Below are 24,771 nucleotides of genomic sequence, written 5' to 3'. Positions count from 1 at the left end.
CAGAAGAACATGTGTAGGTGGTGCAAGCTAGCCGTTCTGCGTGCGTGGGTGGCTGCAGGGGCAGGGAGTGTGTGTGTGTTTGTGTGTTTGTCTTTAAACTGTGTCTGTCTGTCGGTGTCTGTGTGCACTGATTACATTATTATCAGGCTAAGCAAAATCACCCATCAGGGAAGATTCTTATCTCCTATGTATTTTTTTGTTCCTGTTGTTGTTTTGAAGACATGATGGTCAAAATATCTGATTTCACCATGTCTGAGAGTGTATTTTCATCATATACACAACTCTGTGCTGCAGCTGTTGCTGATCCATTGGTGTTATTTGTATGGCCGTGGCTTGTCTATGTGAATTAGCAATAACTGCTTTTAAAAGTTAATCAAGTAGTGAAAGTGTCATTTTTGCTTTTTCTAACCTGTTTCCTGTGAGGTCAAAAGGTTTATAGTAGCTGAATGGTTTTCCTGCAGGTAGTCCCGCTGAGGGCTGAGAGCCACTTCCACAGATTTGTGGAGCTTAACTGAAATCTTGTCAGTTATCTCGGTCTCAGGTCGTTCGTTTGGCCGTATGTTATTATCAACTACCCTTGATCTGTGAGTGGTAAGCCGTAAGGAGGATAAGCACAAACTTTGGCTTATACTGTTTCAGAAAAGTGTGCGTCAGCTTACTCAGTTATTAAACTATGGTGACAGACAATGCTCATAATGTGTGTTAACCCTTGAACTCAAATTTGCCCTTAAAGTCGCCCTTGAGTAGCTTCAAACGTAGGAAAAAAAAAAAAAAAACATTTTCCGATAGTGTACAACACTGCCACTCTTTATCTACTGGATGTAATGCTTCACTGAAGCTACATCAGAGTTATATTAAGTGAAATATTCAAATCTGAGATGCCATTGTTTCATGATTGCAGAATTACATCAAGTAGAAAATATCTAAATGTCTGGCTCATCATTTTCTACACATTTCACTGTAATTCAGCGGGACATATTTGGCATCTTTGTAAACCTTGGAGTCATCACTGGAATATAAAATGAGGTTGTGTGAGATTGAACAAATCGCGGCAATGCAGCAAACAAACAAACAAACAAGCCCACTTGTGTGAGGAGGTGAAGAAGTTAATATGCACACACTAACTCTCATGCATTTGAGTAGTACTTTCGGAGTAATTAGCAACTTAGTATTTAGATTTTCAATTTGTGTGATCAGTTATTAGTTCCTATATATAGCTATACAGTATATATAGTAGCTATACTTTATGTATATAACAAGTATTTTGTCATTTTTATTTTCCTTCCAAACGTATATATATTCAGTTTCAGTTAATTTCCACTTGCTGTAAATTTAAAAATAATAATAATAATAATCAAGTATTGTGCTACCTGTTATTAAAAGCAGATAATGCAATAGCAGCTGGCACGTGGTGGAAACAACATGAACTTTAGAACCTGGAAACATTCGTGTTACTCTGAACCAGAGACGACCGGCCATCTGGAGCAGCAGCAGTTTTCCCTGGTGGGCTGGTCGACCTGTGGGCTGGCAGTGAGTTCACTAACGCTGATTGAAAAAAAATTTAAAAAGTCCCATGCTGCTTGCTCCTCCGCGGCCAGCTCTATATATACACACATGTGGCAGGGGATTATATAAGTACATCACATCTCATGAGTCCATCTTTGGGCCCCTGCCAACTACGCTTGGTTATATTCTACCTTTCTACCATATGCTGAGCTGACATCCAGACTGATGGCACTGTGGATAAATTTGCAATGGAATCAACCTGAGAACCTGGCGGTATGCTGCCTTCAAGGTGCTGTCGGAGAAATCTGAATCACAAAGTTGAGTGAGCACACATAAAGACAAAACGAAGGGGATAAATATGACAGGGAGAGTTAAGATTTTCCATGCTTCCCATGTTGTCTAAATTTAAAAGTAATGGGCAGAGAGCAAGGAAACCCAGTCAATAAGTGATGGTAATAGTAATGTTTTAGAGGCTATGAGGCTCAGTTTTGAATTAAAATATATTACCCATTATATAAAATCCCAAATAAAACAGACTAGCCTATTTTATTTGAATCTTTAAGTTGATTAATGACTAGTCTCTTGTCCTTTTCCTGTTTTTTTTCCTCATTCTTTCTTTCTTTCTTTTGTGAACATTATACATTATCACCTCATTGTTAAAGCCCTGCTCTCATATCCACTGAGAATACCACTGAAAAGTTTCAGACCTCAGTCACAGTCTTTATCAAGACCCCAACAACACTACCAAAACAAGAACACGAATCACACACCAAGAACCACATTAACAAAAATGATAAATTTAATATAAACTGCCAGTCTGTATACTGAATTCAGGTTTTATTTTTGTTTTCATTTAATAATTCATCACCCATTCACTTTGGTTAAAAAGCCCCCGTCTTGTCCAGTGACAACTCGTTTGAAATCCAGGTGATCAGGTATGATCACTGCCACAAGAGGGCTCAAAAACCAGTGCAGACATTGGCTTGTTCAAATAGTCACAGTTTTGTCTATGAATCTTGTCATTCAAGTTCAGTGATGTGTTCCAAACTTTCGTGTTGATCTGTGCAATTTCTAAACATATTCAGATGATTTTTCAGGGGAAAAAATGGTGTATTGGGAATATGAAATTGCATTCAAAGGGTGCGTAGTGTAAGACTAAACTCTCAAAACAATTCTTCTTGCACATAAACTCATACTGTCTTCTCGGCATTCATGTGGGAAATATTTATCCTTGGGGAATTTTACCTTAAGCAGGGGCATCTTTCCAATCGGCAGGGGCACGGCTTCATTTTAATCACAAAATGACAAGTGTTGTAACTCAGAATAGAACACAGGCAAGCTGCTCATGTCATGTTCAAGTAAATATACTTTTCAGACGCACTTTTCAAAAGTATTTCACTGTAACATCGTTTGAGAGGGGTATGTGTATTCATTTAATATCTTCTCCGGTGAACAATGACAATCTTGGTTGGGGTGAGGGGGGGTCATGGGCTGCTGATTAACCTGATCTGCAATGAGCCTCAAATAAAATTCTTGCACCGTCAACAATTTGGAAGTGTATTCATGCAGTGTGACGGATGCTCCAAAGTGCTAAGACCAGTCACACATTGCGGCCGAAGTACAGCTTCAACTCACATAAGACTCTCCCTCAATTATAGCCCACATTCTGATATATAACAGACAAAAATAGACTTGGGAAAAGAATGAAACAGCACAGTCTGCACAGGGTTTGTCATGTGTAAATCAGCAATTTAAAATTGTACCTGTTCCACACAGTGTCCTGAGCTCAGCAGAAAACATGGCTGTCCGTCAATGTCAAATATTAACAATTTCATCAAATGGAGAGAGACACAGACTGACACATCAATTCAACCGCATCTCATTTAGAACAGGTGACATTTTCCACTGACTCACTGTTCCACAATGGTTCTTATTTTTTGCCTTTTTCTTCTCGTGTTCTTCATTGAAATGATTATTGTTATTTATGCTTCATCAGTGCAAATGAAGAGCATCATTGTGATTGGAGTGAGGAAAACAATGACAAGGAGAGAGGGGGAAAGCGACACAGATGAAAAGACAGAAAGGGAGATGCAAGATGGTCATCCCTCAACAAACACTGAGCTTATCTAATCGAAAGAGATAGAAGAGAGAAAGGCGGCCAAAGAACGAGCCGGAAAGCACTTGTAGCCTGAAGCAGGGATGGAGTTCTTTGATCTGTCATATCCTTTTTAGCTGTTATAGCATGGTATATTCGGTTCGCCAGCAAATGAATATGAAGTAGTTGACTTCTACAGCACCTTTGGACCCAACCCCCTTCCACATAGTGTGAAAGATGCAGATCCTACTGAAATGAGATTCCTCTGGGGTTAAAATAAATAAAATAATAAATAAATAAATAAATAAAAAAGAACCTTGAATGCAGTGGTGAAGTGCAACAAAATACCACTACTGTTGTTGCTGTGTATTTTTACTATGTCTTCTACTTTGAGTTTTCTTCTAGGACATAAAAGTACTGCATACGATTAGACTGGAGTCATTACCAAGAATTAGACTTCTGCTGTTAGTGACACTTGAGTCACTCTCAATTTCTCAAAGTGGCCTAAATGTGGCTGATCAAACTGTGTGCAAAGCACAAGCCAAAACAAGTAAACAGTTATAGTTTGACCAATCTGAAACATCTAGATCTTAATAATTTAAATTTTAAAATATACAGACACTCTTTTGAGTGAGCTAGACCTTTATGTTTGCAACTGTGATTTCTCAGTGCTGTTAGTCTAACTTGAGTCGAATTTACTTACATTAACATCATCAAGTAGCATCATATTAATTGTACACAAAGGCTTTATGAGAGCAACATGACAGAAATGGCACAACTACATGAATGCTAATTCAACCTTTATTAGTTTCCATAAAATGTTCATGTTTATTTATGTCATATGTGATATAAATGTATGTATAGTTATTGTGTAGACACTCCAAAGTACAACTCCTCAAGGCAATGAGATTTATGTGTTATGTGTGTGTGTGTGTGTGTGTGTGTGTGTGTGTGTGTGCTTGTGTGCATGTACGTGCATGTGTGTGTGTGCGTTTGTCTTGTACTTTGATGTGTTCTGTATGTTTGTATTTACTGCATTTACATTTGTGTTGGTTCAATAGATGCCAATATTTAATAATATCTCACTCCAGAAAAATAAACACACACTAAAAGAAGGGAATGTATAAAACATACAAACCATGTCCAAAAACATGCACAAACATGCACAAATGCAAACAAACATGCATATATACACGATAATGCACAAACAGTGATGTGCATACACAACAAACAGATGCAAATACACTGAGCTGGAGAAAAGGCATGCAGATACATGCAAACATGGATACACACAAACAATATAGCTAAATCAGAGTCGAGCTAAGTCACAAAAGTAATCTCCACATCTCTAATGCTTTCTATTAAAAATCGAAAAGTTGACAGAAAAGGTGCGGGAGGAGCGTACAGCACTGCGATGACTCACTGTGTTTCGATGTGTGTGTTATGTGACTTACTGAAGGAAACCACTCCTCTGTTATCTCACGTCAGCCTGGAATACTGACTGTTTCCATGTTCAAATTGAATGACTCACACTAGTCGGATGTCTGTGTGGTGGGGTTGATTTAATGAGGGAAGCGTGTCTCTCCTAGCCCACACAGTTCACTTACTCAAGTCCAGCAGGACAGCGGGTGGCTGCCAGACTAACTAGATGTTGTAGGACAAAAAATACACAAAGACTAAATGTGCACAAATAGTATGAAGGAAAGAGTGCTTAGTTTCTCACAGGCAGCCATGAAATTGAACTGATAGGAGTTTTTTTTTTTTTTTTTTTTTTACAGGTTTCAAAGAACGACAATGAAGGAACATCAACGTTCCCCCAGTGGTGCCCCCATCCTCACTGAGTCAGCATCAAACAGTTGTTCATTAATCAAGGACAAGATATCCTTTCCAGTTTCATATTCAGACTTTATCCCACGTACTACACTGCAAACAAACTTTTTTGAGTTCAAGTTGAACTCGATCACTGCAAAAACCGATTTCAGCCATCTACTGGTGCGTTCATGTGCTGGTGGAAAAATCTGACATCCAGGACACGCAGGTGATAATTGAATGTCATAACTTTTCAAATGAAAAACAAGAAGAAAAGAAGAAGAAGGAAGTCGAATCTGCATCATCTTTTTCACGACGTCCACGTTAGTTATCAGTTGTCTTCAGGGTTTTATTCTCAGACAAAACAGCATACAAATGCAGTGGTGTTTTGCAAGAAGATATCAAGAGTTTTGCATGAGCACATGAACACGACAGCAGTTATCATTATTAATATAATATATTCATGGTGATAACAATGCTCCTGTCTCAGTCCAACAGCACAGGAGGAGGAGAGAGGATCTCGGGCCTTAGAGAGAGAGGGTCTCAGTCATTGTGCTATTGTAATTAGTTTGTACATTTATATTAGAACAAGATAAGAGTTCAGCTCCAGTGACTTATTTCCTGTTTGGTTTTGACAGACAATGCACCTTAGCCAGAAAAAAAAAAAAATGTTTATAACAAAAAACGGTGGATATAAGGTACATCACTGATTTTTGTTGATGAAATCTCTGCAATACATCTTCCATTTTTCCTTTTGTTTATATTTACGAACTGATGAAGGCATTGTTGGTTTCTAGTGCCTCAGTTGCTTTCACATCATTGCCATGTCAGAATCAGGTCAGTGATGGAAGAAAGGCAAACATCATGTTCCAGCGCATTATTGCTGATTTAAAGGCAAACAGCTATTCAACAAAAATGAGCATACGCATTTTTAACTCGAATGTCTTCTATGTTGGTTCCAGTCACGGCCAGTTTTCAGCACTCTGCCCATGTGTGCCCTCTAGCCATATTGTTGTTGGTCCCTCTGCTAAAACCTCACAAGAATCTGGTTTCAAGGTCCATGGTCAAAGGCCACAAGAGTCGCTCCACACACTGTTTGCAACATAAATATAAATTAAAGTGAGATTTTCAGAGATGTAGTTTATCCACGCAGGCAGCTTACTGCATTACACAAAAGTCCATTTTAGAAACTGCGCCACAAAGATCAGCTGCTGTCATTTTGCACACAAACACAACCAGAAAATACGACAGGAGACACACCGAAAACCGCTCAAGAAAGAATTAAAAAACAGCCAACCGTAGCAGAAAGGTGGTGTGCTTGTTCAAATAATGGAGGGAAAACTTTCCCAAAGCCTCAAAATCTCTAGATACCCACCTCCGCTGCAGAGGCCAGCTCGGTGAGGTGAGCAAAACAGGAACTCACTGGAAATAATCACCTTGTGCCATTTTTTTCTTGTTTCGTTTTATCCTTCCTTTCCTCTCTCTTCTCTCCTATTCCCATAACTTCCCTCTCTTTCCTCCTCTGCCTCCAGTAGTCCTCACTGTTCCCCCTGCCTTCTCATCATTCTGTCCTCCATTTTTTTTTCTCTCTATCTGTACCCTCTCTCTTTGTCTCCCTGCCTTTAATCTGTACGTACTGCCAGCCAGTGTCCCCATCCTCCCCTCCAGGGGCAGGGGGCCAGTTCTGTGGCCGATCATAGTGATCCCTCCTTGAGGAACAGTCTGTCTGACACCTGGGTGACTGCCCTGGAGGTACCCAAGTGTGTGTCTGTGTGTGTATGTGTGTGTGTCTGTCTGTCAAGAGGCTAATGGGCAGCTTGAGGGGATTACCAGCTTAGCCACTGGAATTACTGGAACCTTACACACATACACACACGCACACTAACACACACAATATAGCGTATATTCCAGACAGTGGAGTCATCCAAGGTGTGAGGGTTGACCTGTTCCACTGTCCTGCTTCTCATTATCCTGGTATCCAACACAAACAGGGTTAAGAAGATCCAGCCAGAATGAGCGTCACGCACAACTGAGCAGCTTTAGCTCACAGAATCAAAGGCTGCTTATTTGCGATATCTGTAGTCTAATTTCGAGCTCAGCCTTGCCCAGAGGAGGCCCAGCACATGGCATCAGTGCCACTATCTGACTGTCACTAATAAATCCATATGAATATGCATTTAATGACAGTGAACTGGGAGCATGAACTCGAACCCACACTGAAAGCTGCAGTGCAAAGAGCAACTTTTTTGTGCACCTCTGATGTTGTAACAGTGCCTGAAGAATTGCCTGAGTGTTGCTGCTTCAATCGTGGAGGAACATCTTGCCATTGCCAGGAAAACTCTGAATACATTATGACCCTGAGCTTCACTTTGTTGGAAAGCCTTACCTCTCACCGTGCACATACACACACTCTCCCGCTTTCTCACGCACGCACACGCACACACGCACGATTGCCTTGTTTATTGCCGCATTCACATTTGCAATGACAAGTTTAGGGTTTCACGGAGAGTGCCAACTGCCATAACAAGTGTTTGTGTGCGGCTGGCTCATATTATGTAAAGTCACCGATGAATATTTATCAATGGGGAAAATACAGTCACTCGTCCTCGTCCTTCCTAGTGAATAGTTACACTGCCAACAACTAGCTTAGTGGAAACAAGTAAGAGAAAATGGGGAGCTAGCAGCACTGCTAAATAAATAGATAGATAGATCGATCGATTATAATAATACTCCTGGTTATAACTTAATTATGCCTCTCAATATCTCTGCAGATAAATTTGTGCAACCTTCATCAGACCAGTAATGATGAACTGACAAATGTCTTACATGTAAAAAATTTTCCACAATCAAAACCTAGGTGGTACTTCTATTTCATAATTCCATTTGTGGATAAGCTCTTTAGTGGAGATTGGTTTGGTTGGTTGGATGTATTTATATCTCAAAATAGGCTGGTACTGTCACAAATAAGCTCATGATGAGATTGTTAGTTTCTCAATAGTTCAGTTAAAGCAGTGCATAATAACCCAAATTTCCCTCAGTAATGGAGATTTACACGGATTCAGGATGTGAGAAAATGACATCTAGCCTGCAGATGCAGCATCTCAATACCGCTGTGTGTTGTGTTGTGTTTCAAAACTAATTTTAATAATCTTGTGTCTTACTGTTAAGTTTTATGTTTTCTTTACTTTTTACTTTTTTACTGTTTTATATATGCAAAGCACTTTCCTTTAAGGGTGCCATATAAATTAATGTTGTTGTTGTAATTATTACTAGTAATTATTATTATTGTGCAATGTCCTCTAAGCTTTTTGCCATGTGTCTATTTAAAAGAATAAATAAATAAAACCAGCATGCAGTATTTATATGACCAAAGGGTCTGACTACGATAATCAGATGAAAGTGTTTAGATGACTACAGGAGTTTTGCCTTAATCAAGATCAGATAATTAATGTGCAATAAAAAAAAAAACTGCTCATTGTGAAAGATGACAACAATTAATTGCAGAGATGTTTTGTAAAAGCCTGTTTTCTCTCTGTCTCTCTATAGTCAGATCAAACCAACTTCTCACAAGAACCGAGTAAAAAATCAATTAACACCAGCCCCAGGTGTATTAATGCATACAAAATAATCTCAAGGGGCTACGGTGGCCACAATGTGACAAAAAGGACAGGAGCTCTAGAGACTCCAGAGAGAGTTATCATCAGGGAATTTGACTCGTGAATATTGTAAGGCACTGTTAACATTATTGTAATTATTATAATTATAATCTGCACCAGGCTGAGCTGAAAAGACCAGAGCTGGTTATCAGGGCTGAATTAATAACATTTATAGAAAGAATGAGAGAGCGAGAGACACAGGGGTTGGTGTGTGTGTGTGTGTGTGTGTGTGTGCATGTGTGAATTAATATCATGAGAAAAGAGACAGAATAGAGAGACAGACATGCCAAAACAGGGAAGAGAGATGAAATTAGTGAATTAAATTCATTCAGAGACGGGCAGACAGAGAGAGTTAAACAGATTGTATGTGTGTGTGAGAGAGAGAGAGAGAGAGAGAGAGAGAGAGAGAGAGAGAGAGAGAGAGAGAGAGAGAGAGAGAGAGAGAGAGCAGGGATACCAGTGAATGCATATCAAGAAAGGAGTGGTAACGCACTAAGAGCTATGTTCACTGATACAGAGAGACAGTCAAAGAGAGAACAGAAATGGAAGAAACAGAGATGAGTGAATGGATGACATTTGAAGAAAAGGAGGAGTAACAATGGACTGGCTAAATCTATCAGGGAATAATGACTCACTAGGCATATAACAATATCAGTCTGTGTCTCTCTTTCTCTCTCTGTCTCACTCTCATTTCAACTTTTGACACAGAAAATCTAGCAATAAAGCTATAGTAAGAAATGGTATCAAGAAAACACTACACTTCAAAAGGACACAGTTGCTGGTCTTGGACACTTGGACACACAGTCACAACGAAGCAGCATGTTATACAATATGGAAAAAAGTACTGGGCCACCTACACATTACACGTACAGGAGCTTTTCTGACATCCCATTCTAAATCCATAGGCATTAATATGGAGTTGGTCCCCCTTTGCAGCTGTAACAGCTTCCACTCTTCTGGGAAGGCTTTCTACTGGATTTTGGAGTGTCTCTGTGGGAATTTTTGCCCATTCATCCAGGACAGCATTTGTGAGGCCAGACACTGATGTTGGACGAGAGGGCCTGGCTCGCAATCTCTGTTCTAGTTCATCCCAAAGGTGTTGGACGGGGTTGAAGTCAGGGCTCTGTGCGGGCCAGTCAAGTTCTTCCACACCAAACTCACCCAACCATGTCTTTATGGAGCTGCTTTGTGCACCGAGGCACAATCATTCTGGAACAGAAAAGGGCCTTCCTCAAACTGTTCCCAGAAAGTTGGAAGCAGAGAATTGTCCGAAATGTCTTGGTGAGCTGAAGCATTAAGATTTCCCTTCACTGGATCTAAGGGGCCGAGGCCGAGCCCAGAAAAACAAGCCCATAGCATTATCCCTGCTCCACCAAACTTTACAGTCGGCACAATGCAGTCAGGCAGAGAACGTTCTCCTGGCATTCACCAAACACAGACTCGTCCATCAGACCACCAGATATGGAAGCATGATTGGTTACTCCACAGAACATGTTTCCACCACTCCAGAGGCCTGTGGCAGCGCGCTTTTGTGCTGATGTTAATGCCAGAAGGTTTGGAGCTCTGCAGTTATTGAGTCAGCAGAGCGATGGCCACTTTTACACACTATGCACCTCAGCGCTCGGCGACCCCGCTCTGTAACTTTACGTGGTCTGCCACTTGGTGGCTGAGTTGCTGTGGTTCCTAAATGCTTCCATTTTGCAGTAACACCACTTACAGCTGATCATGGAATATCTAGGAGGGTAGAAATTTCACAAACTGACTTGTTGCAAAAGTGACATCCTATTACATTACTGTTACAGTACCATGCTCAAATTCAGTGAGCTCTTTCGAACAACCCATGCTTTCAAAAGTGTTTGTAAAGGCAGACTGCATGGATAGGTGCTTGATTTTGCACTCCTCTGGAAATGTGACTGAACAAAACACCTGAATTCAATGATTAAAAGGTGTGTCCCAATACTTTTATCCGTATAGTGTATGATGTATTTCCTGCTGAAACAGGTTGGTGGGATGGGGCTTAACACTGAGATGCATCAAGTATAAGCCAATGGGAAATCAGTTAGGGAAATAAAAGCACTTTAATTTCATGAATGGTTCAAAAATGGGATAATTACTGGTTAAATGTTTTGTTCACACCTACTGGTTCTGCATGAATTCAGCACTGATATGCTTTTTCTACCCAAAAAGTTCTGGTTCCCAGATTGGTTTGGTTCAAGATTCTTGGAACCAAGACGCAAACTAAGGAACTGGCCTGTGTTTCGACAAGTTTTTGGAGTGGAACCATCACATCATTGATGGTGGGCGTGCACAATTTAATACAGTGCATGATTATGGTATCCTGGTGACCCATGTTACCATAGTATGCGACTTGAACATGCCACTTAATTCACTGTCATGTGCTGGCGTGTCTTTTAGTGCACCTGTCCCCTGGTCATGTGTTGTTCTTATATAGTAGCATTTAGTTGACCATGTCTCAACCTGCATGGTTGTTTTCTCACAGATACCAGCAAGATGAATTCTGTGTACTTATTATATACAAAAAACACAATAAAATAATCCTTAATCTGAGGCAAGAAAATGTTGGTTTGAGCCAAGTACATAAGAACACTAAGGGGGGAAAAAGCCTTTAAGAAATCCACGGATTCTCTTTCTTTTCCTCTTCCTTCCTGCCTTTTTAACCTGAGCAAAGCTATTTGGATCTTCCAATGTGCACACACGCACACACAAACGTACACATGCACACACGCACACCTCACCCCCTGCAGCGCAGAACTGATGCAGGAAGAGATGAAATACTAGTTCCTCAGGGGTAAACACACCTCGGTTCACATGCACAGACGTGTACACGCACATACACACACACACACACACACACACACACACACACACATGTTCACTCACTCACGCACACGCAGTCAGAGTATATATATCTGCATGCACACACCTCTTGGTTGCCCCCCTGACACACACACTCAATTCCACTCAGGAATATTGTCCCGACATGAAAGACCACATTTGCTTACTTTCACACCAATCACACGCTGCTGTTTCCCTTTCTATCTTGGATGTGTGTGTGTGTGACCTTTCTGTCTGGATGTGTGTATTTCCTTGTGTGTCTGTGTGTGTATGTTCAGGTTTTTCTGTGTATAAGTGTGTGTGTGTGTGTGTGTGTTTATGTGCATCTCGGCAGCTCTGGGTATGTATTTTTATCTGTATAATTGTTGTATCTTGTGTGTAGTGTAAGCCTGCGTGTGTTTGTGTTTGTGTGTGTGCGTGTGTGTGTGTGTGTGTGTGTGTGTGTGTGTGTAGGTGTGGGTGTGACCTAACCAGGTGTAAAATTTGTGCTGTAGAGGACTGCAGGTACAAACTAGGTCAGGGCAGAACAGAAGAGTGAAATAAACTGGCCAGGATATGGCGACCCAAAAGATGCAGATTGGACTGAGCAGATCCTGCCTGGTGGTGATCTCCTCTTGCCGCTGGGTGCCACAGATTTCAAATAATGCCATCACAGTAGTGAGTACTGACTGACTGATTTATTGATTTATTGACTGATTGACTGATTTTTTTGGACTAGCAACATGTCCTGACCCTACCCTCTGTTCACTGCATGCTGGGAAATGCTCCAAGTTCCCACAACCCTGATTAGGAATAAGCATTTATGGAAAATGAATGAATGAATGAATAAATGAATTACTTTAAACCTCTTGAACCCAGCTTACCTCACTTATTAAACTATGACAAAGTACGGGAATATTGTGCAGTGACCCCTTGATCTCCAATTTCAACTTAAATGCCCCCTTAAGTCACTTCAACAACATTTTTTTTTTTTTTTTCAATTTTGTATGACAATGTCACATACATATTCTCTATCTGCTGGTTGCAGCGTTTCATTGTAGTTACATCAGACTGATATTGAGTTAAATATTTAAACCCAAGACGCCATTGTTTTATGGCTTGACTATTACATCAAAAAGAAAATATTTAGATGGCTTGTGCATCGTTTTATACACATTTCCCTGTAATTCAGCAGGACTTGTTTGATATTGTTGGAAACCAACATTAGAATTTAAGATAAAGTTATATAAATGATGAACTGAACCGAATGGCAGGGTTGAAAAGGTTAAGCAAAAATAAACAGACGTAATACAAGCCTCATAAGAAGCAGGACAAAATTAAGTGCTTATTTTCTCTTCCCCTTTTCTAATTTCTCATGACTTACATATGGTCATATTACATACTGTTCTATACTGTAAGTGCATTAATATTTAGCGTCACCTGTGTTTGAGTAACATAATGATATTGCTACTAGTTTACATTTTACAGAGGACCCACAGCAAAACACAGAATGACAATACACTGACAAAAATAGTTCAGTCTTATATTTGCTTAATATATAATCTTAAAAAATTGTGTGTATGCGTGTGTGTGCATGCTACATTTGTTATTTTGTTCTTTTATATATATACACACACAGGGTTACAGCATTCAATATTTTATTTCCTAGCCTACATGAGGAGCATTGTTTAGACCCTACAGGGCCTGTCAGACTCTGCAATCTGCTAAGCCCCAACTGCATGATCCTAAATGACCCTGTGACTCAATTTCTAGTCAACAAATTAGCTTTACAAGTGAACCAATCATACTGTCAGCTCAACAAGTGTTGTAATCTGCTCTTCTGTGATAAATAATACAGACAGACAGGATGAAAAAAAATTATGGACAGCAGGTGAGAAGTGAAGAGGACAGGGTGAAGGGCAGTGGCAACAAAATGTTCTTTCTGTCTAGAATTATCATCCTCTGTGTGTGTGTGTGTGTGTGTTGATGATGCACAAGACCAGTACACAGTTGGCCCCCGTTGTTGATTTCTTTTGAGTTGAAGCGAAAGGGAACTAATGAGCTCTGGTTTCAAACTGGAGCAAGTTTTTACAAAACAAAACACGTTTAATTCATCCACCGCATTGCCGCGGCACAGCTTTAAACATTTTCTGTCTAAAAATAACAAAGTACTTTATGTGCAAAAGAGTGAAACACAGGCTGTCTCTCTCTGTCACAAACAAATACACACACTCGTGCACGCTCCAACACACAGCTGTGACAACCCGACCAGACAGCCTGATCGCTTAGACCAGAACTGCAAACTTTCATGTCATGGGCTGTGACTTCTGTGTGTGCATTTCTGCTCCACAAATCATTGTTTGTTATGCCTTGAAAAAAAAAAAAAACAGCTAATTATCAGCTGTTCAGTCTGACAGACAAGTGATTTCGCTTGGGAATCTGTCTTTAACGTTTGCAGATTTCCCCATCCTCCCCTTCCATCTGGTTTTCTATTATGCGTCTGACGTGTAAAAATTAAATGCCCTGCCAGAGCTTCGAGGAGTTACTTCACTTAACTTATAACACCAATTTACATTATGTACAAAGTTTTGTTCTAGATTAAACAAAAATCAGTATATCAGCATTTAAAAAATAAATCTGCACACACACACACACACACACACACACACACACACACACACACACACACACACACACACACACACACACAAGGGTCTACTTTCCAGTCTTTACCAAGAAAACTATTAAAAAGGAAAAACTGCCAGTGCTGCAGTGAGTACCTGAGAACTTCTCCTTCCCTCAGGGAGCCTCTCTTCTCTGCTCCCCATCTCCCTCCTCTCTTTCCTTTTCCGCTGGACATCTGTCTCCTCATTACGACTTCGATCCTCTGTTTCTCTCCAGTCTGCCCTCCTCTCTCCTCCTGCTGCATTTCAGTAAACTCATCTGGAGCCGTACTCGCTGGAGTTATGGTCAGCGCAGTTTATCTGAATACTGATTTTGCTCTTGTTTCCTAAGTCAGCTCGCCGGATCATGCAAAGCAAAGGCTGTTAGAGTGGATGGTTGCCAGTTAGCTAAATTAGTGTGTATGTGTGTGTGTGTGTGTCGATAGTGTATCTCAGCTTTGTTAACACTACATTAGCAACTTAGCACTTTCAGAAGACTGAGGCAAGTACAAGCGTGACTCAGGTAATAAATACATTAAAGTGGAGGTTCTATCCACTAATCACCATGCTGGGAGTCAGTAACTGTCAGGCTTTACATCTGAACCTTCAGGAAGCAGTGTTGCCTATAAAGCTTGAAAGCACTTGCCAGATAACATCAAACGATAATTTCAGTATCATTTGCTGCAGCCCCCCTGTTGTCAGTGGTGGGATGGGGTTATGCTGTACATCCAAAAGCACTATGATCACTGCAATGCTCAAACGTGGCCTGCTGCTAAAAATAGGAACACAAAAAACAAACAAGGACCTTTAAAAAAAAAAGAAAAAAAAACAGAAAAGTGGTTTACTATCTTATACAACTCATAACAACCACAGCAAGATTTGATTGATGGTTAGCCTATTATAATTATCAGCCTTGTATATCAAATTGATCACCACATGACTATGCCTTTGCACTGCTTGAAACATAAGAGAAATGAGCTGTAAAACTAATTTGTCCATTTTGAAAAATCTGTAAAACATCATTTACACAGACTACAGTTAAAAAGGAAAAAAAAAAAACACAGTCTCATATTGCTGGCTTGGTCATGTTCAAGCTATCCAGACATACCAAGAGTCCACCTCCTCACTTAGCAGCTCTTTAGAAAAGATGACGCCAGCATTTCAAGAGGATCGCACAGAATAACTTCAAGGATAACTGTTATTGCACATAATCAATTCACAAACCAGAGAGCAAGAGCACTCAGCCACATTACATTCAGAGTTAAGCGTGAAACAAAGCAACTTCAGTCAACAGGAAAGTTCAAATGAGGTGTCGTCCAAATAACACTAATGCTGAAATCAATCAAAATTCATGATTTTGACTGTCAAACTGAAGACGGACGATGTGATGTGTTAATCACTATACCTTTACTTTGTGTGTGTCGGTGGGCGGTAACGGCATGCAATATCTCGTAGATACTGTGCAATGACGCAGCATGAGGAGAGCTTGATATGTTATCTATGCTCATTCTTGTGGTGTGTTTATTTTTAAAGCCTCATTACATTAATTACCTTGGCATTCATAAGTGTATGCTGTTATACACTTGCAATATTATCAGGAAAAAAAATGTTCTGGCACTTCTATTGGATGAAAAATGGCCTTCTAGTAATGGGCATTCAAACCAATAGATAACAGTCCACTGGGCTAACCACAAGCCTAACAGCTACTGTAGCTAAATAATGTGACAAATGGCCAGTGGAGACAATTAACAGAGTAAAATTCAAAATGTCACAATGTCTGTTTAAGTGTCCGTTAGGATAAATCAGGCACGCCTCAGGTACTTCAAATATAATTCAAAATGATTAAATACACAAACACTATCTCTGCCTCTCACTCCCCCTGTCTCATTTTTCTCTTTTGCCTCTCTTTATTTCTCTGTCTTCACTGTTAATGCTTCCTAATGAAGGTCTGTAACAGTCATGGAAGAATAGTCTTCATAAATCCAACACAAAACCCAATAATTTCGATCATTGTGGAATTTAATGCCTAAAGTGAAATGTTCTTCAATAATTTAAAGTGTAATTAAACCAAACTTTAGTTGAAAAACAAGCCTGTCTGTTCAAACTTCCAAACAAATCAAGCCCACGAAGCTGAAAAGCTTCGTGGGCACAATAATAATAGCACAAGAAAATAAAGACAGCTAGAAAATTGTCTTTGTAAAGCACAGACACCGGCAAGGAGGTAGATCCGGTGTTTGGCTCCATTACGTGAGGTGGCTGGATCTGATACGCACACATTAAAAAAATAAATCAGCACTCGCTTTGTTACTTTTGCAGCAACTAGACGGAGGTGCGCTAAGCAGAGTAGCCATTCCTCTCCGTTCATTTTATTTTATATCATGAAAACCATGACGATTAAACACATTTAACAAGATTTAACGTCTTTTTATAAGGGCTGAGAAATTACAGAAGTGTGACCTGTCTGTCATTTCAGTCAGTACTACTGAAACAAACTGGGAAAAACTGCAAAAAATACTGCACTTCAGTCTGGGCATGCTCCTTGCACAAAGGCAAAATTCAGTACCTTGAAAAAGCCCGAAGGAAACACTGGAGCACATGGCTTAAATTCTTAGGTGCACCATGAAACTATTAATACAATTTTAACCGTGAGTGCCAGTGTTTCCTTTGGTATCTTTCACGATGCTTCTGAAATAGCATTTTCAAAGTGACGTTTTAACACTGGAGTCTATGATACCGAGGTGAATTGCAACATGTTCTGGGTTGTTTCTGTTTGTCCTTGTGTCTTTTTGACTGATTGGTGTGAAAATTTTATCAGTTTTTCCTTGCCTCAGGACCAACCTGTCTACAAAGTTTCATATACATCCATTTATAACTTTTTGAGATACCGTGCTCACAGATAGAGAGCCAGACACAGCAATTACATAACCTCTGCCACCTGCTTGGCAGATGTAATTGCTGTTCTTAAAATCCCAATATTACTATTTTGTCTAAGGGCATGTCATGGTCGCAAGGTTTTTTGCTCCAAGACACACACACACACACACACACACACACACACACACACACACACACACACACACACACACACACACACACACACACACACACACACACACACACACGCACAGTCAGACTCAGCCTCACCCTCTCTTTGTTTCTCCTTTGTTAATGCTTCCTAATGAAAGTAAGTTGGAGCAGTCATACAACAATAGTCATTACAAAATCAACACCAAACACAGTCACTGAGATTTATGTATTTTAATGAGTGACAATGTTTCATCAAATAATATAATCTGTGTAATAAAAATGTTTTATCAATTCAATTTGAAAATTCTCAGTGGGAGAGCTCGAGAGAAAATTGTTGGTATGATTTCAGATTTATTAGCTCATTCCTCTTCCAGGTATTCCCAACTTTGTGGTTGAGACGCCACATGGGGTCCCCTGTTAACACAATGAGTTCGCTTCAGTAACTCCAAATCAATCATGAAAGATATTACAATCGTATTTTCAGAAGACAAAATGAATTTTTAACGGCTTCTGGATTACATAGAGGCTACTAAGGAAGTCACATGGGCTGCCTTCAGCTTTGACTGACCACCTGCCAGAAAAGAAACGATGTTTTAAACTAAAGGACCAAGTCATTCACATGTGTTTGTGTGTCTCTGTGAAATTATTATTTAATTAACTAGCAAACAAATAGAGAAACATAACCCATGCAATTCCCTTTCATCAAAGTTCACTACTTAGCTAAATTTAGCTATGCTTAGTTTAAACCTATCTTCAGACTGGAAAATATAGAAATTATGCTATAAATTTACACCTTATTATAAACAAGAAGGAACCTTCTTGCAGTGTGTAAGTTTGCTGCGGCCCAAAACTCTTTTTGTACTCTCTACCTGCCCGGTGATTGAGCCAAAACTCACAAACTCATTGGCCAACGCGGATGCGCTGTGGCCCACGCAAGGGGTGTGTATCAGAAACACAAACAAAAACTCTGGCAGTGTAACTCCAAAACCTGAGACTGAGGGAAAAAGCTTGATCAGCAAGAAGGAAGCAAACAGTAAACAAAGGGAATCTTATCAAAGATTCCCCCCAAAAAAGCACTAGCTTACAGATAATTTATTTCATAGTTAGTTTCACTTTTGATTTTTTTTTGTTGTTGTTGTTGTTTTTTTTTTTGCTTCAAAGTTTTTCTATTTTTTATTCTTTGTCTTTTTTGTTTTGTTTGATATTCAAGAAGTTTTGTTTGATCATTTTGAGACAAATCTATTTACATATGTATGTTTATTCCCACAAACCTGAAAACAGGAAGAGAGAGAGAGAGAGAGAGAGAGAGCGGGGCAACAGAGGCAGCTCAATTCATATTTTGTTTTCATTTGTTTGCTTTTGTGTTTCGTGTGTCCCGAAAAAGGAATTGATATCTTCAGTTTCACAGGGAATGCTTTCCCTTGCTATTAGACGGTGTAGTTTCACAGTGATTTATTAGAGAGACAATCCTGCACAGAGAGCACAAGACCGTTAGTTACTTGCATGTCGCAATGGAAAGCGACACTGAACCGGTGTGCATTTGTGTATCTTCGTTTGTGTATGTGTATGTGCACGTGTACATATGTAACAGGGTGTCTGTGTGTGTGTATGATCCATGTTAATCCCTCTCCCCTTAATTACCGTTTTCTTGTTAATGGATCTGACCTCTTAATCACCATTCGGCCCTGTGTCCGTGTGGACGCATGCATGTGTCTGTCTGTATGAGTGTGTGTGTGTGTGTGTGTGTGTGTGTGTGTGAGAGAGAGAGAGAGAGAGGGAGAGAGAGAGAGAACATGTGTGTGACAGAGAAAGGGAAAGAGAAGCACAGGGAACACGACAGCAGAGGTAATTTGGCTTAATAAGCAGGGCGATTGTAATGATGCACATCATAAATCTGCCTTACACACGCGGAGACACGTGCACACACACAAGCCAACACACGTGCATAGACACACACACACACACACACACACACACACACATATACAGACACTCAGTGTATCATTTCCTGTTATTGCAGATAAGCAGGAAATCCTAATCAACTAATAACCATCACTTTCGCATTGCTCTTCTTCTCTGTTTCTACACTCCTCTATTCCTCCCTCTGTGGAGCCAATCATTGCATCAAGAGTGGCACATTTCTATTCTATTCTTTTCTTTTCTATTCTATTCTATTCTACTACACCTTGTTTGGGTTGCTCTCAGTGGTAATTTGAACAGCAAAAGCCACTGGTTAATCAAGAGCATGGCTGATTGGAGTGGTTGGATGATTAGAAACGAAGCCCGGTGAACCAAAGGATCGTGGTTCATTCCCCACGCTGGGAGAATTGCTTCTCAACAGTCAAGCAAAGTATCAAGGAGCCTCTTTTTTCATCTGTCCATGACCCAAATCAATTGAACCAAACAGATTTTTTTTTTTTTTTTTTTTTTGCCTACCCACTAAGTCAGTGGTTGTTGCCTCACACATGTCCAGTCTAATCAAAGAAACTTTTTTCCCTCTGATCTTACCCCTAACCCCAAACACAGCGGTGAGAGTGTAATCACAGAGGAGATCGGCCACTGGGAGCTGCAGGTGAGGCTCGTACGCATGAGTTCATCTAATAAGAATTCCACCAACACCAACGTTGAAGGACAATACATTTCTCTGAACTTTGTTTTGAGAGCGGAGCAGAGCACCAACAAACAGCAGCCGGAAAATGTTAATTATTGGCTGCAAAAATGCTAATTGCAACATCATTTAAATGTCAATAGCCTCGGTTCAAGGTAGGCCACAACTTTCTATTTTGTTTGTGATTTGTATGTCAATGGAATTCCATAATAGCTTTTGTAAATTCAGTTTTTTTAAGGGACAATAAATAGATGCCATGTTGTGGTATGGTGCAGTAGAGGGTACTTATTTACATTTTCTGGGCAGTAGGGTTAAAAAATCAACAGACATACTGACTGGCACAGTTTTTAGTCAACAGATTTGAATCTTAGCAGATACCCGATGCAGCAAAATTAAATCCTGAATAAAAATAAGTGGATGGAAAAAAAAAAAAATCTCAAAAACCCCTTCACTTTAGAGTGTCAAACTTAAGTACTACTTACCTACAGGGTAATATCATGAAAGAAGACACAGTGGAGAAGTGTGTGAAGTGTGTCAAGCAAAAAACAAACACACACACACACAGACACACACAAAACAAAACAAAACAAAAAAAATGACATCATCCATTGGTGTAGCATTGGGTCAAGTGGCTCCCCACAAGATTGGCAGGCCATTCCCATCGCACAGCCAACTAAGTCACCAAACCTACCTCTTCAACGTCGGCTCTTAGCCACAAAATCAAAGACCACTTGAAGTAGATGCTGCTGTGTGCTCTCTTTCCTTACATTACTCATGGGAAAACTTAATTTAACTATGGGGTTAAAGGTACAGGCTGCATGCAGGATGAGTATTTGTCACCACTGATTGTCACTACTTGATCAAATAATAAGCGCAAAACAAGACGAGTATAGTTTAACAGCCTTTTGGAAATTGGCTTTTCTCCTCAGTGTGGTGTTTGTTTTGAGGATAGTTTAATATCCTCGTGTAGCTACTCTTTCCAAAAAGGTAAACCACAATGGCACTGAGTGAGCCTCGGCAATTTGTGCGTTACGGCAGGACAGCAGCCTATCAGTCTGAAAGGTCATTCATCCTATTTCAGCTGCTCTAGAGACTAAAGCCCTGTGCCAATAAAGGTCCGCGTGTCTATTTTGGTTTGTGTTATTATTTGATGTTATCATTCCAAAAGAATTCCTGACAAAATGATACTCTATAAGGTGACAAACCTTCCTGCCTTTTCTTGTTTGCCCGTATATCTGTCTGGTTTCATCTGGATTCAGTCTCTGTGTGAGACTGAGATGGATGAGAAGGAAGCAGACAGTCTCCTAACGACATTTGATCATAATAGACTCTGCAGCTCCTTATTTAGTGGCAGTAACACACAGGTTTCATTAGCATGAGTAGATTTTCATTGCTCCCACTGAAAGAAATAAATAAAAATAGCCTGCACATCAAGTATAGCCTAATAATAAAAGAACAGGCTACATGCCATAAGGTGTTTTTAACCTGGCAGCTTTTTTCATTGAGTCTTGGGGACTATGCACATAAAAAGGAACTGCAGCATTTGCAAGTAGTGCAAATGATATCAAACAGATTCAATTTAATTTAGCTTTCCTTTCTGCTTTCCTCAACCTGACAAAACGTCAACGCTCATACAGCTACTGTATGTCTCCCATTTACGTTCCCAACTTGTTTTCAGAGCTAATAATTTCCATTTGTCTGTGATGTCTGGGTGCATGGTGATCGCCCTACCTGGTCCTGAAGTTAGCGGGGTGGGGATGTCCATCATACAAGGACAGAAAGTCGTATTCTTCCTCTATGGCGAATGACAGGAAGAGCAGCTGGATTCTGCTTCCTTCCTCTCCGACGATGACCCAGGTGCAGTTTGCCCCGTTGGGGTAGCCGTAGGGGAAGCCGGGCGATTCTATACTGCCGTTTCGACCTTTCAACGTGCCGCCACATGTGTATATGAAACCTGAAAGGAGAAAAGAGAGAAGGTTTCTTTTTATTATTGTAACATATTTTTATTCATTCTTTTAATCAGTAAATAAAAGAAAATGAAGCACAGGAAGGAGGGAGAGGAAGGAGTTTGAGCTTTAATTTGAGAGAAAGCAAGACTTCTCGTCATTTGTTGTGATCGTTTTGATGTCTGTGTGTGTGCATGTGTGTGTGTGTGTGTGTGTGTGTGTGTGTACGTGACAGGATAATTTGATTGTGCGTATGTGCATGTGTGCATGTTTCAATACCATGTGAGATGACAAGCTCTGCAAAAGGTGGCTCAGTTTGTGTCTGACAGATGCTGATTAGCAAAGTAAATTATTGCTGGAAATCAACGTAGCTATAGCAGCAAATCAGCATGAGCATAAATAAGTAGGCCAGCTTTGGTCTGATGCTTCCTGGCTCTTTGATGCTGATGCGTGATTACATATTAATGGAATGTATAGCTGCTCGAGCCAGCACTGGTGAAAGAATTTTAAAGTTTTGCATAGAAAGTTTCACAGCTCCACAAAAGCTCTCTGTCAGTCTGCGTTGTGGCTCGGTTAAATTCTCTTTTGACTTCTGCAGAGAGAGCAGGGTCAGCGTCAGAGGAGCAGCTCGCAAGCTTGAGGGGATTCAGTGTCTTGCTCAAGGGCACCTCAGCAGGGAATCTGCTTGGTGACATGGGTGGTTGAACTCAGATCTCCTGCTTGAATGAGGAACTCTCAAACCACAAAGGTAAAAGCAGAACAGGGCGGTAGCTTTCACCTGTATTCCCCTTGTGTGCCTGCTCAAGATCAGGAATTCATGATATGGGATTTATATTTTTTCTTAGTTAAAATGTATGACGATGACATGAGTGTGCAGATCGGGCATTTGGGCAGTGGCTCTGAACATGACTCAGCAATTTACAGCTGAGTACTATAAATGTCCATTTTATAAACAGAGATATGCATCAGTGCACTCTCACAAAATACAGCCACTTTGTATTCTGACTGAATCCGCCTTTCAGAGAGAGAGAGACAGAGAGAGAGAGAAAGAGAGAGTGGGAGAGAGGGAGAAGGGAGAAAGAGGAAAAAACTGGACAGAATCTAGCCTTCAGCCAGTGACACAAATACAAACTCTCACACTTGCATATCCGCGCGGTGGTGCAGCTTAAAAGAAAGTTAATGATTTCTTTGGGGAGGGAATGGATAAATACTACTACATCTTAATGAGCTGGGCTCTTCGTTACGGCTCTGTGTGTGGGGGTGGCAGGCTGATGGGAGGAGGAGAAAAGAGGGAGAGGAGGAGGACACAACTAGAAGCTTTTTAACTAAATCAACGGCAACAGGCATGGAGGTTTTTTTTTTTTATGGTACAGGAGTCCTACATACATAGAGATTGACCACATTGGTTTCCAGTTGCAACCATCTTAGTTCCATAACTCAGGACCAGCAATAAGTAAATGGTGTGTTCCAGGTGAGCCTCACATTGCTGGACAAAATGGGGCAAGTTACACAGAAAATATTTGACTCATGACTTTCTATTACGCTGTTACTGTGGTATTAATGGTTTCATGTAGTTCACTCTTCCACCGCTAACTGGTACCATTTCATTTTAAACATTGCTCCAGAATTAGGATTGACCTTAACTTAAATTAATTCATTTTATTGAATTAAGAAAACAAAGTAGAGCTCCTGACCACAACAGTAATGTAGTTTAACGTAAATTCAATCAGAAGGACTACCTGCACTGTCTTCACAGGCTAACTCACTCTGTTTCCTTCCACCACACTATCAGAAGCTGCCCTGTTTTGCCGCAGATCCCTCATACTCCATAAGATTCGGCTCCATTTTTTTTTTTTTCTAGTTTACCTAAGACACTACCCTCTCAGTTATGAGCTCATTTGCCTGTCAATGTCCATCATCAAGAAAACCAATCACAATCTCTGCTATCTCTGCTTTTCCACTCATCTTGTTGTCTTTCTTTATGGTATTGCATTCATTTTTTGTTTGTGTTATTTCATCTCTGGTTTGTTTGTGCACCCCTCCGCCTGCCCACCACCAGTGTAAAGGCTGTGAAGGGTTACACAAGGCGAAATCCTAAACACCATTCTCAAAAGTAACATCTTCTCTCCCTAATTGAATGGTCCCAACCATCTGCAGGAGCAGGGCTGGGACCACTCCTCAATAATTATTGATAAATTGCTAACAGGCGGATTATCAGTAAGTAAAACGTATTGTTTTGTTACTTTTATTTTGATTATTTTAATTATTTGGATAAATAAATTTGACCACTACATCAAAGCCTTTACTCAATAGCTCTTCATGACAAATAAATGTTTCATTTAATGTTTTCCGTTCAAATGACTCTGTCCTGACTGAACTAACACATGCCAGTAATAGCTCTGCTGAATGTAGGAATAACCATCTGCCATATTGCATGAAGCGACAGCACGTTATCCAAAATCCTCTAAAGAACACCCATACAAAAGAAAACGAGAAGTGGCTGAAAGGAGGCATATCATCTCAATATCCGCCACTGTTTGTTTTGATTTGTAGCAAGTACGTTTAATAAACCAGGGGTACGAAACCAAGAACTAGGGAAAGAAGTGCAAAAGAGAAACGAAAGGTT

The 24,771-nt window shown here is 40.2% G+C and overlaps 1 protein-coding gene across 1 annotated transcript in view; it reads right to left on the bottom strand.

The window, feature by feature from the left end:
- Positions 1-24,771, bottom strand: part of csmd3b (CUB and Sushi multiple domains 3b) — a 409,385-nt gene that overhangs the window by 294,493 nt on the left and 90,121 nt on the right. The window contains exon 2 of the mRNA XM_030063400.1: positions 21,931-22,153. Within this exon, the coding sequence (XP_029919260.1) occupies positions 21,931-22,153 (223 nt within the window). The remainder of the gene's footprint in view (positions 1-21,930; positions 22,154-24,771) is intronic.

This window comes from Myripristis murdjan, chromosome 11, assembly GCF_902150065.1.
Source record: "Myripristis murdjan chromosome 11, fMyrMur1.1, whole genome shotgun sequence".
In the NCBI taxonomy this organism is placed as follows: Eukaryota; Metazoa; Chordata; class Actinopteri; order Holocentriformes; family Holocentridae; genus Myripristis; species Myripristis murdjan.
Note: the sequence above shows the minus strand (reverse complement) of the source record. Positions and strands in the feature narration are given on the sequence as shown.